This window comes from Chanodichthys erythropterus, chromosome 22 (assembly GCF_024489055.1).
Source record: "Chanodichthys erythropterus isolate Z2021 chromosome 22, ASM2448905v1, whole genome shotgun sequence".
Taxonomy (NCBI): Eukaryota; Metazoa; Chordata; class Actinopteri; order Cypriniformes; family Xenocyprididae; genus Chanodichthys; species Chanodichthys erythropterus.
In genome coordinates this window covers 36887061-36905165 of record NC_090242.1, presented here as the reverse complement: position 1 = coordinate 36905165, position 18105 = coordinate 36887061, and the positions used below count along the sequence as shown (strand labels likewise).

The following is an 18105-nucleotide window of genomic DNA, read 5'->3' as shown; positions in this document are numbered from 1 at the left end:
ATGTGTATTTATTATATTACAATAAAAAAAATAAACGGTCTGTTTCTTGTCAGGATATTCAGAGTAATAAACAGGTTATATTTTAAAATGGACTTCTTCATTAACCCACTTTTTCTTTTTAGTACCCCAATCAATCACACCGGACAGGAAGTGATCGTGTCGCGTGCACAGGTGACCCGGATGTGGCGCAGGTTGTGTTGACATCAGAGCGGCGGCGATCATCATCAGATCATGTTCGTATTTCTGCGTTTCTTGTGAATCGAAGCGGCGCGTCAGTCGGTGTGCGGGCGTCAGGTAAGAGACAGACGCACGCTGCGCTCGCGACAGCTGCTGTCAATCACGGATCGACGGTGTTAAACTCACGCGCTTTATTTAGCTGCTAGCTGCTAGCCCGCGCGCTAACACTCTTCACAGGATCAACATTCACACAAACATCAGCAGATCATCAGATCAGGAGCTCCGCTTCACTATTAGCGACTGAATGTGAGTAACGCGTCACGAGAACGCGTCAGACAGCGTTTAACGCGAACACTTTCCCGGTACAGTGAGTGTAAACAACAGCAGCCGCAGCATAAACATTAGAATATGACAGAGTGTCACTGTGATTAGAGCTGGTGAAGGTGAAGATGATGATGAAGATGTGTGTGTCAATGTTACAATATTCCTCATTTATGAAACGAATTCAGTTCAGCTCAATAACAGCATCAGTGTTGCAGCGTTCATCAATTATGAAGCATTCAATTCAGTTCAATGTTGATTTCAATTCAGTTCGATAATGATGTCAATGTTGCAAAATTAATTATGAAACAAATTCAGTTCAATGTTGATTCAGTTCAGTTCGATAACCGCATCAATGTGGCAAAATTAATAAATTATTAAACAAATTAAATTCAGGTCAATGTTGATTGAGTTCAATTTGACAACAGTCAATGTTGCAAAATTAATCAATTATGAAACAAATTCAGTTCAATAACTGTCAATGTTGCGAAATTAATCAATTATGAAGCAAATTCAATTCAGTTCAATAACTGTCAATGTTGCAAAATGAATCAATTATGAAACAAATTCAATTCAATAACTGTCAATGTTGCGAAATTAATCAATTATGAAGCAAATTCAATTCAGTTCAATAACTGTCAATGTTGCAAAATGAATCAATTATGAAACAAATTCAGTTCAATAACTGTCAGTTTTGTAAAGTTAATCAATTATGAAACAAATTCAGTTCAATAACTGTCAATGTTGCGAAATTAATCAATTATGAAGCAAATTCAATTCAGTTCAATAACTGTCAATGTTGCAAAATGAATCAATTATGAAACAAATTCAGTTCAGTTCAATAACTGTCAGTGTTGCAAAATGAATCAATTATGAAACAAATTCAATTCAGTTCAATAACTGTCAATGTTGCAAAATGAATCAATTATGAAACAAATTCAATTCAATAACTGTCAATGTTGCGAAATTAATCAATTATGAAGCAAATTCAATTCAGTTCAATAACTGTCAATGTTGCAAAATGAATCAATTATGAAACAAATTCAGTTCAATAACTGTCAGTTTTGTAAAGTTAATCAATTATGAAACAAATTCAGTTCAATAACTGTCAATGTTGCGAAATTAATCAATTATGAAGCAAATTCAATTCAGTTCAATAACTGTCAATGTTGCAAAATGAATCAATTATGAAGCAAATTCAATTCAGTTCAATAACTGTCAGTGTTGCAAAATGAATCAATTATGAAACAAATTCAATTCAGTTCAATAACTGTCAGTGTTGCAAAATGAATCAATTATGAAACAAATTCAGTTCAATAACTGTCAATGTTGTAAAGTTAATCAATTATGAAACAAATTCAATTCAATAACTGTCAATGTTGCAAAATTAATCAATTATGAAGCAAATTCAATTCAGTTCAATAACTGTCAATGTTGCAAAATGAATCAATTATGAAACAAATTCAGTTCAATAACTGTCAATGTTGTGAAATTAATCAATTATGAAGCAAATTCAATTCAGTTCAATAACTGTCAGTGTTGCAAAATGAATCAATTATGAAACAAATTCAGTTCAATAACTGTCAGTTTTATAAAGTTCATCAATTATGAAACAAATTCAGTTCAATAGCTGTCAATGTTGCAAAATTAATCAATTATGAAGCAAATTCAATTCAGTTCAATAACTGTCAATGTTGCAAAATGAATCAATTATGAAACAAATTCAGTTCAATAACTGTCAGTTTTATAAAGTTCATCAATTATGAAACAAATTCAGTTCAATAGCTGTCAATGTTGCAAAGTTAATCAATTATGAAACAAATTCAATTCAATAACTGTCAATGTTGCAAAATGAATCAATTATGAAACAAATTCAGTTCAATAACTGTCAGTGTTGTAAAGTTAATCAATTATGAAACAAATTCAGTTCAATAACTGTCAATGTTGCAAAATGAATCAATTATGAAACAAATTCAAATTCTGCTGTAAAGCAGCTCTATAAAGACAATAGAGTTTATGTTATCCAGCTTAATTCAGTTCCAGTTCTGTTCTCATCTGATCACAGATCAATAATCTGTTTCTCTCGTCGCTCAGGTGGAGCGTCTTCTCTTCCATCTCGATGTCTGGCGCCTGAGATCCGGGCCGCAGTCGTGTTGTTGTTCTGTCGTCCTGCTGATCGACCGTCGTCATGGCGACTAAAGTAGGAGACGACCCGGAGAGCCTGATGTCTCTGTGCACCGTCTTCTGCCTGAAGAACCTGCGGAGAACCATGTGCTACAGCGGAGAGCGGAACCGGCTCTGCCTGCGCCCGGACGTCTTCCTGCCCAGCGAGATCTGCGACAGGCTGGTGAACGTGTACGTAGAGGTCGCCCTGATCGCGCTTTGATGTGTGCCGCGTGCTGAGGTGTGACGCTGATGCTTTTGATTGACAGGTACATGGATCTGGTGCACACCGACAGCGACTTTGAGCCGCAGGACGGCTTCTTCCAGCTCTTCAGTGACCCGCGCAGCACCAGAATCACCCGCCTGCAGCTGAGGGAGGATTTGGTCCGGGACCGAGACCTGGAGGCCGTCGGGAAACAGGTGAGGAACGAGCCGAGAGCTTCTCCATCATGAAACGGATCGATCTTTCTGTATTGTGATTATCAGACGAGCAAAAATGTAGGGCGGAACTCGGTTCCTTTGCATCAGATGTTGATTAGATGTGGGCCTCGAGTGGAGGCGGAGCTGAGCATGAGGGGCGGGGTTTAAGAGTGTCACCAGAGAGAAGACTGGAAGAGCCAGTTATGACACTAATTCAACATTATGAGGTCAAACCAGCTTTAAAAATAAGACATGCAGGGAGTCGAAATACTTTCACTTTCAGTGTTTGTTCTTTATGGTTGTACAACAGGTGATCACCTGACCGACACGCCTTCAGTTTCAGCTTGTGTTGTGTATGATTGTGTGTTCATGATACTGAATAAGTGTTTCAGTTCAGATCAGCACTGGATCGTACAGCTGAAATATATATATATATATTCACTCTGAAAGGCTTAGAATGGTGATTTTTCCAAACAAAGAGAGTTCTCAAGTAAATTCAGCCATAAAATACAGTGAAGTTCTAGTTAAAAATAATCAAGGCATAGCTTTTCTCTAAATGAACACATGGAAAATCATATTTAATCATTTTTATTCGTATGACAACAGATGTTTTATATCATTAAACGATATATACTAGTGTACGGGTCATTCTGCAGAACTGGTTCAGAGTCGGAAACGTCTTGGGGAAAAAGTGTCTTTTTACACAAATTTTGTTTGTATGCAAATTGTATAATATCCAAGCTACACATTTCTAGTAATTGTGCAGTTAATTCTCATATTGTATTTTCAGAAAGTTTTGGAATATTTTTCCTCTCCCTAAATTTGTCACTACTGAAACACAATAATAAATCATTTAATAAGAAGAGTCTCATTGACCTATTGAGATTTTGTTTACATCTACATCGTAAATATATATTTTTTGCTATTTTTAAATAATGTTTTCACAGGTAAATTAATAATAATTACAATTTTAACAATATTTCAAGTGTAATTTATGAGATTTGTTGTATTTTGAATCCAATGTTTCTTTGCAAAACTCATAAAGTTTATCAAACTGATTTCAAAGTGAAGAATTCATTAGTTTGAATAAACATCGAACCAAACACTATAATAACATCTGAGCTGATCATTCAATATACTTTATTTCTGACATGTTTCGGTCGTGATGCACAGTTTCAGTGACAGTAATGTGTTGGTAGTGACCACATCACATGACACGATTTAACTCGCATACTAAAACATATTAAAATACTAATGATTTGCATAACTGTACTAAAATTGTGTTTATTTCCCCCAAATAAATGATTGTGTGCTCACTTTTGTCACTAAAACAATGATGACATGTTTCGGTCGTGACAATTTCAGACACTTTTGAGCCGCTCAGAGATGATAATCATCACATGGTTATCTAGCACAGATCTGATCAGTTTTACACACATAAAAACTACATTTAATGGAAAAACACCCAAAAAGGTTTGCTTAATTGCAGAAAAAGGTGTTTGTTAGTGACGTTCTCAAAGCTCCACACAGATTTTCAGACTTCTGAACACATTTAACTCAGAATGATGATCTGCTGCTGTGAAAGAGAGGCTGTGAGAGGAGGAACACAGGAATATCTCCTGATCAGAAATGTGGAAGTGTGTTAAAATCAGCCTCAGATCAATGACTCAAACACACACTGTTTCTCTAGTGACATGAACACACTTTTCCCCCCATAAAGTTTCATGATTTAAAAATAAAATATAAATGTGTTTTTTTTAATTTCATTAAAAAAAAAAAAAAAAATCTAAAATATATTTTTAAAAACTACAAATTACAAAAAATATTTCAATATTGAATTGAATTGAAATTTAGGGGTCAGGGTTCGGGACCGACTCCTCCCAATTGAAAGAACCCAATAAATGATGATTTTATATATATTAATCTTACTGATATTTTAAATATTATTGAGGGATTTAATAGATAATAGAAGGATCTTAGTAAACATCTACAATTTGAATACTTAAATGCTTTTTAAATGTGTTTTTGGTTGTGGGACAGCAGATTACACCAGTTCTGTAGAAAGGCCTCAACAGATTGATTGTTTATATCGTCTCAAAATCTATATTATCACACAACTCTACGACCATAAGACATTAAGATATTATAAACATTAACCTTATGATTTTCTGAAATTATGTATTGTGTAAATAAATCTGAGTTGATATAATGTTTACTAAAACTTTTCTGAGTGACTTTGAATCGATTCATTGAACGACTGCTGAATCTGAGATGCTTCTCAGAAACGATCTCAAACTGGTTTAGATTGAGATGGTCTGCAGACGCTCCACTGATTCGTGTGAAATCTGTGTGCAGGATCTGATCGAGCTCCACCTGACCTACTGTAACCACCTGACGGCGCGCGGCCTGCGGACGCTCTCCAGCTTCAGACACTCGCTGCTGTCGCTCAGTCTGTTCGGCTGCTCCAACATCTTCTTCAAGAAGGTCGGCGGGCCGCTGGCGTACGGCGAGGAGGACGACGATCTGGAGGAGGGTCTGCGCCCGCACACGGTGGACCAGAACTTCAGCTTCCAGGGCTTCAACCGTCTGCGTCTGCTGAATCTGGGCGGCCTGACGCCGGAGGTGGACGTGGAGGCGCTGCTGAGGCCGCTGCCGTCGCTGAGCTCTCTGGACCTGTCGGGCGTCCATCTGCCCCGGCCGGCGTTCCTCACGCAGTGGAAGGAGCGCCTGGCGTCTCTGGTGCTGTATAACGTGGAGCTGACGGAGGAGCTGATCCACACGCTGCTGCAGATGAGCCGGCTGAGGTGAGAGAGACGTCTGATCCGTTTACGCATGTGATTCAAAGCTTCCGCTAGATCCCGTTTTCCTCCTCTCTGTCGGCAGACACCTGGATATCTCACGGGAGAACCAGAGAACGTCTAAATTCAAGATGACGAGGAAGATCTTGAGCAGCATCGCGCAGGGTTTGGTCAATCTGGTGTCTCTGGACATCTCTGGACACATCATGCTGGATAACTGCACAGTGCCGGCGTTTGAGGACGCCATGGGCCGGCCGAGGTGAAGACGCCCACCGGACACCTCCTCCCACAGCGCCGTTCCCTCCGTGTTTATCTGAGCGTGTGTGTTTGTGTGTTTTGCAGCATCGAGCCGTGTAAGAGCAGCATCTACCCGTTCCAGGAGCTGAAGAGGCCGCTGCAGTTCTTGGGCCTGTACAACACCACGCTGTGCACCGTCACACACATACCGGCGTACAAGGTGCCACACACACACACACACACACACACACACACACACACACACACACGCACACACACACACACACACACACTGTGTTTGTTTCCAGTGCTCTAATCCACTTCCCTGTGTGTTCAGGTCACCGGCTCCAAGAACGAGGATCAGATTCTGAACGCTATCGAGGCGTACACCGAGCAACGGCCCGAACTCGCCCATCGAGCCATTAACCAGCTGTTTGACATCGCCAGGATTCAGCACTGCAGTCAGCTGCTGCGAGCGCTGCAGGTCAACACTAGTGCTGAATATCAAGAGTCTTTAACACTTGTAGGGTCTTTGGGGTCTTTTTACGACGTTTGCTAAAATAAAAAAAAATGTTCTCCTTGTCCAAATTACATGAAACTTTGTACAGTGATTAACACTTTCCAGATCTACAAAGAAAAAAAATTGGAGCGATATCTTGTTTTTGTTTGTGTAGAAAAAAAGTCACACTCAGGGTCTGTGGGGTCTCCAGGCAACATAATGTAATTTTGCAACAAAATAATTGTTTTTTTAAATAACAAATGTAATTTTACTCTGTATATTAATGTTTTTACTCCACATTTGTGCAGTTTTGGAAGATTTATCATATCTTTTAAATTTATATAAATAAATAAATATTTTTTTAAATAGGTTTTTATACAAAAACAGCTTTTTATGTCAAATTCACTTTATAAAAGACCCACGTTTCTAACTGTCATTCATGGGGATCACATGGATAATTTGACATGGTTTAGTGTGAGATTTTTGTCCATCTTTTGGAAAATGCAGTTTTAAAAGTAAAAACTGATCTCTTTATCCAGCAGATGCTGCAGAGCTCCACTATTTGCTGTTTGACTGACTGAAAGACTCTTTACACAAGTATTTTCAGCTGATTCAGATCTAAATATTATCAAATCACAATTATGACAATAATAATTACTTTTTGTCAAAGTTTAGTATTTTTTTGTACTGAAAAAAGTTTTTCAATGTTGATTTTGAGGATGAATTTTGTCCATTTTGTAAGCGGGTCTCATCATAATGTAACAATATTGAAAAACTGATTTTTTTTTTATATTAAAAAAATTATTATTGTCATAATTGTGATTTGATAATATTTAGATCTGAATCAGCTGAAAATACTTGTGAAAAGAGTCTTTCAGTCAGTCAAACAGCAAATAGTGGAGCTCTGCAGCATCTGCTGGATAAAGTGATCATTTTTTACTTTTATAACTGCATTTTCCAAAAGATGGGCAAAAATCTCACACTAAACCATGTCAAATTATCATGTGATCCCCATGAATGAAAGTTAGAAATGTGGGTCTTTTATAAAGTGAATTTTACATAAAAAGCTGTTTTTGTATAAAAACCTAAAAAAATTAATTAATTTATTTATTTATATAAATTTAAAAGATATGATAAATCCTCCAAAAACTGCACAAATGTGGAGTAAAAACATTAATAAACAGATTAAAATGACATTTGTTTGTTTGTTTTTTTATATTTTGTTAAAAAATTACATTTTGTTGCCTGGGGTCTGTGGAGACTGTGAGTGTGCTTCCCAAACGAAGACCGCAGATGGGTTAAAGATGTGTGAAGTGCAGTCATGTGATCTCTGACGGCGGTGTCCCCAGCGCGCACGCGTGTGTCACATGTCGCGTGTGTCTGTGTGTTTCAGCTGGTGATCACAGCGCTGAAGACTCATAAATATGACAAGAGCATTCAGGTGACGGGCAGCGCCGCTCTGTTTTACCTCACCAACACGGAGTACCGCAGCGACCAGAGCGTGCGTCTGCGCAGACAGGTCATACAGGTGGTGCTCAACGGCATGGAGCAGTACCAGGAGGTCACGGTGAGGTCAATGAGTTTCCAGGATCGTTCTGGTGACCACAGCTGCCAGTTTGTGTTCAGACCGTACTGAGCTCCAGGTGTGTGTGTGTGCAGGTTCAGAGGAACTGCTGCCTGACGCTCTGTAACTTCAGTATCCCGGAGGAGCTGGAGTTTCAGTATCACAGAGTCAATCTGCTGCTGCTGAAGATCCTGGAGCCGGCGCGTCAGGACGAGTCCATCCAGCGCATCGCCGTCCACCTGTGCAACGCTCTCGTCTGTCAGGTCGACAACGACCACAAAGAAGCCGTCGGCAAGATGGGATTCGTCAAGGTGCTGTTCAGATGTTCGCTCGCTCTCCTCCTGCGCTTAAAGGGGCGGTTCACCTGAAACTGCATATCTTCATAGAAACACATGGAGATCTTTCTTTCTTTCTTTCTATGATCTCACATTTTTTATCCATCTATTGTCACGTTAAAACATGCTAGCATTGTGTAAAATCATGCTAGCAACGGTTGTTAGAAACATGCTAATTCATGTCAACAAAATGCTAATTCATGTTAACAACATGCTAATCATGTTATCAAAATGATAACAGAGTGCTAAATCATGTTAGCAACATTTATAACATGTTAAATCATGTTAACAAAATGTTAATCATGTTAGCAAAAAAATGCAAATTCATGTTAACAACATGTTAATCATGTTAGCAAAATGTTAACAACATGTTAATCATGTTAAAAAATGCTAATTCATGCTAACATGCTAATCATGTTAACAAAACAGATGCTTACAGTGTGCTAAATCATGTTAGCAACATTTATAACATGTTAAATCATGTTAGCAAAAAAATGCAAATTCATGCTAACAACATGCTAATCATGTTAACAAAATTTTAATTCATGTTAACATGTTAATCATGTTAACAAAATGTTAACAGTGTTAAATCATGTTAGCAAACATTTATAACATGTTAAATCATGTTAGCAATAATGCTAATATTGTTAGCAAAAAATGCTAATTCATGTTAACAACATGTTAATCATGTTGGCCAAAAATGGTAATTCATGCTAACAACATGCTAATCATGTTAGCAAATTGCTAATTCATGTTAACATGCTAATCATGTTAACAAAATGCTAACAGTGTGGTAAATCATGTTAGCAACATTTGTGTCATGTTCAATCATGCTAACAACATGTTAATCATGTTATCAAAATGATAAAAGAGTGCTAAATCATATTAGCAACATTTATAACATGTTAAATCATGTTATCAAAATGCTAATTCATGTTAACAAAATGTTAATCATGTTAGTAAAAAATGGTAATTAATGCTAACAACATGCTAATCATGTTAACAAAAGGCTAATTCATGTTAACATGCTAATCATGTTAACAAAAGGCTAACAGTGTGATAAATCATGTTAGCAACATTTGTATCATGTTAAATCATGCTAGCAACATGCTAATCATGTTAACAAAATGTTAAGAGTGATAAATCATGTTAGCAAAATGCTAATTAATGCTAACAACATGCTAATCATGTTAGCAACAAGCTAATCAAGCAAAATGCTTACTGTACTAAATCATGTTACCAAAATTTGTAACATGTTAATTCATGCTAACAACATGCTAATCATGTTAGCAAAACGCAGACAGTGTTAAATCATGTTAGCAACATGCTGTCTATCTATCTGACTATTTCGGTCTGTTTTTCTGATATTCTGTTTTTCCTTCAAAACCCTTAAACTTTAAACTACTTTAAGCTTCTAACTTCAAGATTATAAAATTTCTTCAAACTGTCTGGTCCGGCTTTCTCAAGCTAACAAAGTTTTTCATGACGATCTTTTTTATCTAGTTTGTTTTGCTTGAATGGTTTAAAAGCATTAGCGTGATTAAGAGCGTGATCATCTATCGTAACGCTAGCCAAATTATGAAAAAACAGATGCTGCGTTGGTTGTTAAATATTTCAACCCAGTTAACTGAAGAAAAAATTAATTGCATGCTTTAACACGCTAATTTGGACAGCACTAATTTATATGCATTTATCAACCAGTTCTAACGCATGAAATGATTTTATCTAACGCTGTTTTACAGTGAAGAGACAGTAATTGCCATAGGATGCGTTCCCTGAAGAGATAGCGATAGTTGTGGTCCGTTTCCTGTTACGATGTGATTTCTCATCTATCCGTTTGTCTGGTTTGTGTCACAGACGATGCTGAATCTGATCCAGAAGAAGCTGCAGGACAGAATGGTGCGTCATTACTGAACTCTGGGTTTCTGTATGTGGGCCATTTTACAGAACTGAGTCCGGATCTGTCCACATGTGCTCAGAGCTGTGCTGGATAACCATGTGATGATCGGCGTCTCTGAAATTATCACGACCGAAACATGACATCATTGTTCTGGTAGTGACAAAAGTGAACACATAATCATTTATTTGGGGGAAATAAACACAATTTATTACAGTTATGAAAATCATTAATATTTGAATATGTTTTAGTATGTGAGTTAAATCGTGTCATGTGATGTGGTCACTACCAACACGATTACTAGAAATGTGTAGCTTGGATATTATACAAATTGCACACAAACAAAATTTGTGTAAAAAGACATTTTTTCAAGACGTTTCCGACTCTGAACCAGTTCTGCAGAATGACCCGTACACTCGACAAACGCTGCAATTCCAGTTAATGTGTGATTTATGGAGTCACGAGTGTTTGATGGCGTTTCCTGTCATGTGTTCAGTGTGATCAGGTGATGGAGTTCTCCTGGAGCGCGCTGTGGAACATCACCGACGAGACGCCGGATAACTGCCAGATGTTTCTGGAGTGTAACGGCATGAACCTCTTCCTGGAGTGTCTGAAGGTGCGCGGCCGATCACATGTTAGCGTTCGCTCTCACGGTCTCTGTGCGGCCGTGTCCGGCAGCGAACTAGCGTTAGTTAGCTGTATACCTTTAGCGTCACATGACCCGTTTCCATCTGCTCTTTCTTCACCTGTCTGATTTCCGCAGGAGTTTCCTGATAAACAGGAACTGCACCGAAACATGCTGGGGCTGCTGGGTAACGTGGCGGAGGTGAAAGCGCTGAGACCGCAGCTGCTGACGAAGCAGTTCATCAGCGTGTTCAGGTGTGACCGTCGTTCACTGTGGGTCAGAGGTCAGAGGTCAGTGTGAGTGTGTGTGACGCTCTCTCTCTCTCTCAGCGAGCTGCTGGACAGTAAGGCGGACGGCATCGAGGTGTCCTACAACGCCTGCGGAGTTCTGTCGCACATCATGTTTGACGGGCCCGAGGCCTGGGACATGGAGGAGCCCAAGAGGTCACATGTCATGGACAAAATGTGGGCGGCCATCCGGAGCTGGGACGTCAGCTCGCGACGCAACATCAACTACAGGTGTGTGAGGCTGAAATACAGCTCGATCATCACATGATCCGAGAGATCACTGACCCCTCACTGTCCGTCTGCAGGTCGTTTGAGCCCATCCTGCGTCTCCTCCCTCAGAGCGGCGCTCCGGTCAGTCAGCACTGGGCCACATGGGCGCTTTATAACCTGGTGTCAGTTTACCGTGAGTGTTTCACACATACATACTTGTAATTTTGATTGCGATGAGCCTGAACTCCTCGTGACGACGGACACACTGTTCTCACTGCAGCGAGTAAATACTGCCCTCTGCTGATCAAGGAGGGAGGAATCATTCTGCTGCAGAAAGTTCTAGAGCTGGAATCTTCACACCAAGAGACCAAGGACATGGCGCGGTACTGACACACACACACACACACACACACATTAACTCACAATTATGAATTAATTACACTGATTTCAATCTGGCATAATTTGACTCTGAATCGTGACTCTTTTGAGCAGTTGATTCATGAATTATCCTCATGCTGAATGTTTGTGTCGTCACATGTGACACTGATTTGCGTGTGTTTGTGTGCAGGAAAGTGATGGATCAGTGTGAGAACTTCAAGGAGGATCCCATGGACACCAGCAGGTAAAGGTGCAGCGGACTTCATCTGATGATGATGATGATCCTCACTGGCACTGACGGCACGGATCAGGACGAGGACGTCACGCTGCTCTCCTACAACACACGTCTGTCACACTACAGTGAGGTCACGAGTGTGTGTGTGTGTGTGTGTGTCGGGCTTGTTTCTGTGTTGCACATGGACAGCAGCAGCAGCTGCATCATTCTAGGGGTGTTTTCTTTCTGTTTTTATTTGTGCCCGAGTGTGTGTGTGTGTGTGTGTGTGTGTGTGGAGGACGATCTGCTCGTGTCCTTGTCAGGATCAACCTTGATTATTTGTCTGGCGTCTTCAGAGAGATGGACCCGTATAAGCTTCTCTCCGTGATCATCAAGCCCGGGATCGATCAGAAAGCGCCGTCGAGACGCTCGGTTCCTCTCTCATCGTGTCGGGAAGAAAGTTCTCTGGGTTTGTTCCGTCTGGAAGTTTTTTATTGAAACTATTAAAAGACTCCCGGTTGGAAATCTCACTCACGTTCTCAGAATTCAATCACACATCTGTCATTAAAGCGATTATCTTTTGGGGAAGTTCATCGTTTTTTTTTCCTTTCTTCTGTTGTATTTTTTTAATCATATTCACTTTTTATTTGCAATCTCATTATGAAGCTGATCGATTCGGAGTCAGCGTTTGCGTGTGTTTATCTCCAGGAACGATGATGGTTTATCAGACGTGCTTTTATCTGTGCTGTTAAATTGTTTTTCTACACGGTTTTGAACTGCAATAAAACCATGATGTACTGAAGTAAGATGTCCACACAACACTGGGTGTAAAGAGAGATTAATAATAATAATAATAATAATAATAATAGTTGTCAAACACTCTGTTACAGTCGTCTGGCTGCTGTCTTTATTTCTCACAGATGATGATGATGTCATTATAACTCATCAAGTGTGTTTTTAGATCAGTGATGATGTTAAACATCTCTTCAACAGTTTCAGCTGTTCTGATATTTAAATATGTGTTTTTAGGTTAAAAAGGTTTTAAAATTTTAGGGGGAAATGTTAGACAAGGTTTTTTTTCCTCATTTGTATAAATGTGTCTGTTAAAAAACAAAAAAGTGTGATTGTTTCATGACGTCATGCGTGTCAGAACCGGATTACTGACTGCTGCTGGATCCGGATCAGAATCCAGGTAAGGCTCAGGTGATTAATAGGGAGCAGATATATGCACAATCATTCATTAGGCAGGAAATATCTGCACTTTTGTAAGAGTGAGTAAATGAGAACAAACAGAACAGAAGCCTGTACTTTACAATAATGACATCGAAGCCATTTCAACTGGCAGAACTACTGTAGAGCATTTCAAATGTGTGTCTATTTCTCTGTTTTATCATTGCCCTGTCCTTTAGTTTCAATATATATCATGGTAAATGCATGGTACTCTCATGTACCCCACATTCAGTTGCGTGTATCTTATAATATAGTTCTGTGTAGTAACTGATTTCATGTAATCTGGATTATGTCATCAGACTCCAAAGGTTTAATACTTGTACTTAGATTATATTATGTTTTAAAATGCTCATGATGAGATTACAGTTACTTTTTTATGGAGTACATGTTATTCTCACAATGGCAGTAAATTATTCCAAATTTATTGTAAAATTTATTTTACTTTTTAAATAATCCTGAACTGTTTAGCTTTGACTGTGTTCACAATATAGAATGATCATGTAAGTAAATTTGTGATGCTTTCTAAAATTATAGTTTATGAGATGAATAATTATGCAAGTTACTAAACACTGCTGATATAGCTGTGAAACATCATTTCCAGTGACCTTCACAAATTATTGTTTTCATGATTATTATTGTTTGTTTATGTAACGCAGTGATTCCCAAACTTTTTTTGTCAGACAAACCCTTTTGGATTACAATATTATCAAAAAGTAGTCAGAATATATTAAAATTAGTAATCTCGATTAACTACAATTTTCGTCATGTAATTTGTAATCAGTACCAGACTAATTTTCAAGTAACGGCAAATTCATTCTCAGGTTTGGTAAATAAACAGTTTTTTGGTTTTGTGTACAGACGTGTTTTTATATTATTAAAAATACAAATTAATGTTATTAATATGGAACCCCTTTTCTGTCACATAAGAAAAATATCATAAATCATATGACGTAAAAAGTCGAGATTAAGTCATAATTACGAGATAAAATGTCGAAATTATGATAAATCATAATTATGACTTTTTATTTAAACTTTTAATATCGTAATTATGGAACGTCATAGTTTAAAATTACGTTATAATTACGATGTGTTCGGACTTCGATTTATGTCCTAATTATGATTTACAAATGCGTTAATTTTTCTCTAATGTGGCGTAACTTGTTCCATATTTGTCGCGATCGCGCGCCCGGAAACTGACAGGAAAAGGCGCGAATTACTGAGGTAAAACTCTTCACGATAAATAATAGCATTACCTTTCCTAAAGGTTTACGAAACCATTAAAAACTGAATATTGAGTGCTTTATGACGTTTGGTTCGGGGTCAGGTACAGGTAAGCTTGTACATGTGTGCTTCAGACGAGAGATTTCATTCACTCTAGCAATGTACGACTTTTTGATTGTTGGTTGAATAGTTTACCATTAAAGAAAACACGACTTTTAAATACTTGACTGACATGAAACAAAACATTCATCATGTTAACAGTACATCATTTATACTTTATTCATTGTATTCAAATATGTCTACACGTTTGTGATTTATTTTTAAATAAAATAATTTGACTCTTGTACATATGCTTGAGCAGCAAAGCTAACTACATGGTGACTATAGAGGTGAATATTATAGCCATGTACATCATTTAAGGTTATTGTACAAAGATTTTTTATTTTTTTATCATTTACTTATTTTTCAGCTGTGGAGGTGAGCTGTAATCTGTACATACACTCTCACAAACACACAGTTTTGTCTCATTAGCCTTAAACAACCATATACTGTACATGAACTACATTCCATATTTATGTTTTTCTCAGATGCGCTCAGAGACACATGATAATGTTCTGCTCGTTTTCTGTTCTTTTGCAGGACGTCACAAATGCAGATGGATCACTCATTGTCAAGCCACCGAATCAGTGACCCTTAAATGTCAATCAAGGCAGCTGGAGCATCAACATGACCTGCTTCTGCATCGCCCTCATGCAGATAATCCAGCCGTTTTGAGGGATCATTGCAGTCCTACATGTCAGGAATCGCTTTGGAGAGCGAGCAGTCTGTGGCCTCTTCTTTAGTGCTGGATGATCCAGCATCTTCAGAGCTTGTGTTCTCTTTCTCTTTTTCACCCTCTGTTGTTTCTTTCTCATCCTCGGTCTCGACGGGCAGCAGTGGGGTCAGATCCAGGAAGGGTTTGTGGCGTGGAGTTATGGGTTTGACTGTGTTTTGGGCTTGGATTTGGCTGTTATCGCTTACTGGCTTTGGTTTAAGTTTTGGTGCATCTGTCCGGGTTGAAGTTGATTTTACAGCAGCATCTTTGACAATTGTCGGCAAGTTTTCCTCCCATGCTGGACAATCATCACTTATTTCAACAGGTAAAAACTCTTCTGAAAAGTCAGCGTCGTCAGCAAATGGTTGAGGATCGCTCGCCCGTTGTTCTGTACGTGTTGGCGCTGGTTCTTTGAAAGTAACCCGAGGAGTCCTGACGACTTCAATCTCTTCTGCTCTCTCCATCCACTCGACAGGTTCGCAGGGTGACGAAGATGCACTGTTTCTAAAGAAATCTGTGATTTCTTCCAGCTCTTCTCCATGATTTTCCACTTCTGTTGTGTGGCATTCCACAAATCCAGTGAGACTGAAAGGGTCATGCCGTTCTTCGGGACGCCTGAAGTCGTTCTCCGTGGCTTGAGTCTCAACCTTGAGCACGAACTTCTCCAGATAGCCTCTGTCCCCGTAGTCTGACTCTTGACTGTGGAAGGATTTCTCAGAGGTCACACTCTCAACGTCATCGTCCTTCTTCTTCCTGGTCCCAACGGCATCCGCATACAGATCCGAGTACAGAAACGCCAAGGCTTTGGGCTCCTCCAGCAAGTTCAGGTCGATGATTTTCTGAGGACCTTCGGGAAGGTATATGGGAGTGAGGACCGTCTCCTCGCTTCCAAACAAGGCGCTGCCGCTTTCCTTTAGGGAGGATTTGGAAGGCTCCCTTCCCTTTTCGCCAAAACCTGCAGCAGTATCGAAACTGTGTGGCTCGCCGCCTCCGCCGTAAAACACATCGTCCAAGTCTTCGCCAGAAATGTCTAGCATACTCACAGCTGAGGAGACACCGGGGCCTGGTTCCACTTCAGGAGCATTATCGGCTTCTTCTTGTGTGATCTTTTCCTCCGTTTGCTGCTGGGCTTCTTCAACAGGCGCCATTCCCGATGGCGCTTGATTGTCAAGGAGCGTGAACTTCTCAAAGTAGTCTTCAGCTGTCGCGCCTCTTCGAGGCACTTGGACATGAGGGAATGAGACTAAGGGCTCTGGTATCACTGAAGGGATCTTCTCAGTTTCTGAATGAACATCCAGCTCGGGTTCATCTGGGATCTCTGTGGATTTCACGGTAGGTGTCTCCTCAAGGTAGTACAAATTGTCTTCCAGACCTTTGCTCTCCTCTTCGTCCACCATGGACACTTTCGGCGAAGCGATGATGTTTAGTATCTCGGATCCTTCAGAGACTAGACTGAACAGACGCTCTTCTTTTAGATCTGCTGTTTTGTGCTCCTCTGCCGGAGTCACATTAGGCATGGACACTTCAACCATTGCCGGTCTTTCCGCTTCCGCCAGGATTTCACGACTGACTTGTGGAAGAGTCATTGTTTTTTCAGATCGTTGCTTTTTCTTCCTTCTGCTCATCAGTTCTTCGTCCATAATGAACACAATCCTGCCAGCCGTTCCAGAAGCGCAGGGAGAGTATGCAGGTTCTGCATTGAATTCGGAGGCCCACGGCGTAGAGCAGCGGCTGGAAGCGGTTTCCCAAACAATCCCGCTGTCCTCGCTCTGGACCGTGACCATGGAGAAGGATGGATCCATCATCAGGCAGTGGAGTTTGGGCTTCACAGCACCATCCTGGACAACCTCTCTCAGACTGCAAGGTATTTCACACCATTGAGAAATTTCATTAGTCTGATATTTGTGAAGTTATTGGAAAAGTAATGCATGTAATCCTACTGATCAGGTCCCTGATCTCCTCTAAGCTCTCTGTAATGTTCTCACCTGTTGCTCAAATCCTCCAGCACGTCGTTCAGCGGTTCCGGTTCCTCCGCCGGCGTGTCGTCCTGCAGTGCTGTCATCTGGCTCTCCGGATCCATTATTTCCATTGTTTCCATTTTCTTGCAGGCTGCATTAATCAGAGGCGCTTCGCAGGCGAACGGGTCACTCTCTTCATGTCATTTCAGCTGTGGGAACGTTCTCTTGCTCAGCATTATCTGTAAATAGCCTGACACGGGCGTCCCGTCTTCAGCTGCAGAATGCAGTGAGGAGGCACAAGTGCATCTACTTGCAGGTGTCAGTCGTTCTCAAAAGATGAAATTTTTAATTGTGCTGGAAGACTTTGGTAAGAGTTGAGCACCTTTATCTGGTGCCACATTATGAAAGAAGGCATTGGGTTTTTTTGCCTCTCCTTGCCAAACCTAAAAATACTTCAGAGATACGTGAGCTTCTCGGAGGCGCTGCGGGTCACGACGAGTTCAAGGGAAACAGACTCTTCGTAGATGTTTATCACCATTAAACTGCAGAAGTCAACAGACCAATCAGAATGAAGTACGGCATCAGCGGCGTCACCCTGAGATCCGGTTGCTTCTGAAAGGCTGTTTTTGGGTGTTGTGTTGCAGCGGTAAATCAGTGCAACAGCTGATTTTATTTGCTTTTACATCTTTAGATTCATTTTGAATCGCACATTTTCCCAGCGAGAGATTCTCTTGTGAAATTTTTAGAGTTCACATGG

At 39.9% G+C, this 18105-nt stretch overlaps 2 protein-coding genes across 3 annotated transcripts; one reads left to right on the top strand and one right to left on the bottom strand.

Moving 5' to 3' along the window:
• The first annotated feature begins 156 nt into the window (after positions 1-156).
• On the top strand, positions 157-14346 carry zer1 (zyg-11 related, cell cycle regulator). Of its 2 annotated transcripts, none has more exons than XM_067375803.1 (16): positions 157-483; positions 2593-2853; positions 2931-3081; positions 5437-5885; positions 5965-6138; positions 6222-6336; positions 6454-6600; positions 8009-8182; positions 8275-8490; positions 10372-10413; positions 10908-11027; positions 11175-11290; positions 11366-11554; positions 11629-11726; positions 11814-11916; positions 12102-14346. In XM_067375803.1, the coding sequence occupies exons 2-16, from the start codon at positions 2687-2689 to the stop codon at positions 12157-12159; spliced, it is 2319 nt and encodes a 772-aa protein (XP_067231904.1). In that variant the 5' UTR covers positions 157-483; positions 2593-2686; the 3' UTR covers positions 12160-14346. The 2 variants fall into 2 exon arrangements, with proteins under 2 accessions (XP_067231904.1, XP_067231905.1); XM_067375804.1 differs by having other exon boundaries at positions 157-294; positions 12102-14345.
• A 613-nt stretch (positions 14347-14959) lies between these two features.
• si:ch1073-398f15.1 (cardiomyopathy-associated protein 5) lies at positions 14960-17829 on the bottom strand. The gene is made up of 2 exons (XM_067376687.1): positions 17376-17829; positions 14960-17247 (listed from the first exon to the last, which is right to left on the bottom strand). Exons 1-2 carry the CDS (start codon positions 17486-17488, stop codon positions 15366-15368), a joined length of 1995 nt encoding a protein of 664 aa, XP_067232788.1. The 5' UTR covers positions 17489-17829; the 3' UTR covers positions 14960-15365.
• Positions 17830-18105: the final 276 nt, after the last annotated feature.

What these genes read in the sequence shown, in the direction of transcription:
- zer1 (XM_067375803.1), top strand. Translation starts at nt 2,687, where the DNA reads ATGGCGACTAAAGTAGGAGACGACCCGGAGAGCCTGATGTCTCTGTGC. An exon ending in CGACGCAACATCAACTACAG is followed by an intron (nt 11,555 to 11,628) that starts GTGTGTGAGGCT and finishes GTCCGTCTGCAG; the next exon opens with GTCGTTTGAGCCCATCCTGC. An exon ending in GAGACCAAGGACATGGCGCG is followed by an intron (nt 11,917 to 12,101) that starts GTACTGACACAC and finishes GTTTGTGTGCAG; the next exon opens with GAAAGTGATGGATCAGTGTG.
- si:ch1073-398f15.1 (XM_067376687.1), bottom strand. Translation starts at nt 17,488, where the DNA reads ATGGAAACAATGGAAATAATGGATCCGGAGAGCCAGATGACAGCACTG. An exon ending in CTGGAGGATTTGAGCAACAG is followed by an intron (nt 17,248 to 17,375) that starts GTGAGAACATTA and finishes AATACCTTGCAG; the next exon opens with TCTGAGAGAGGTTGTCCAGG.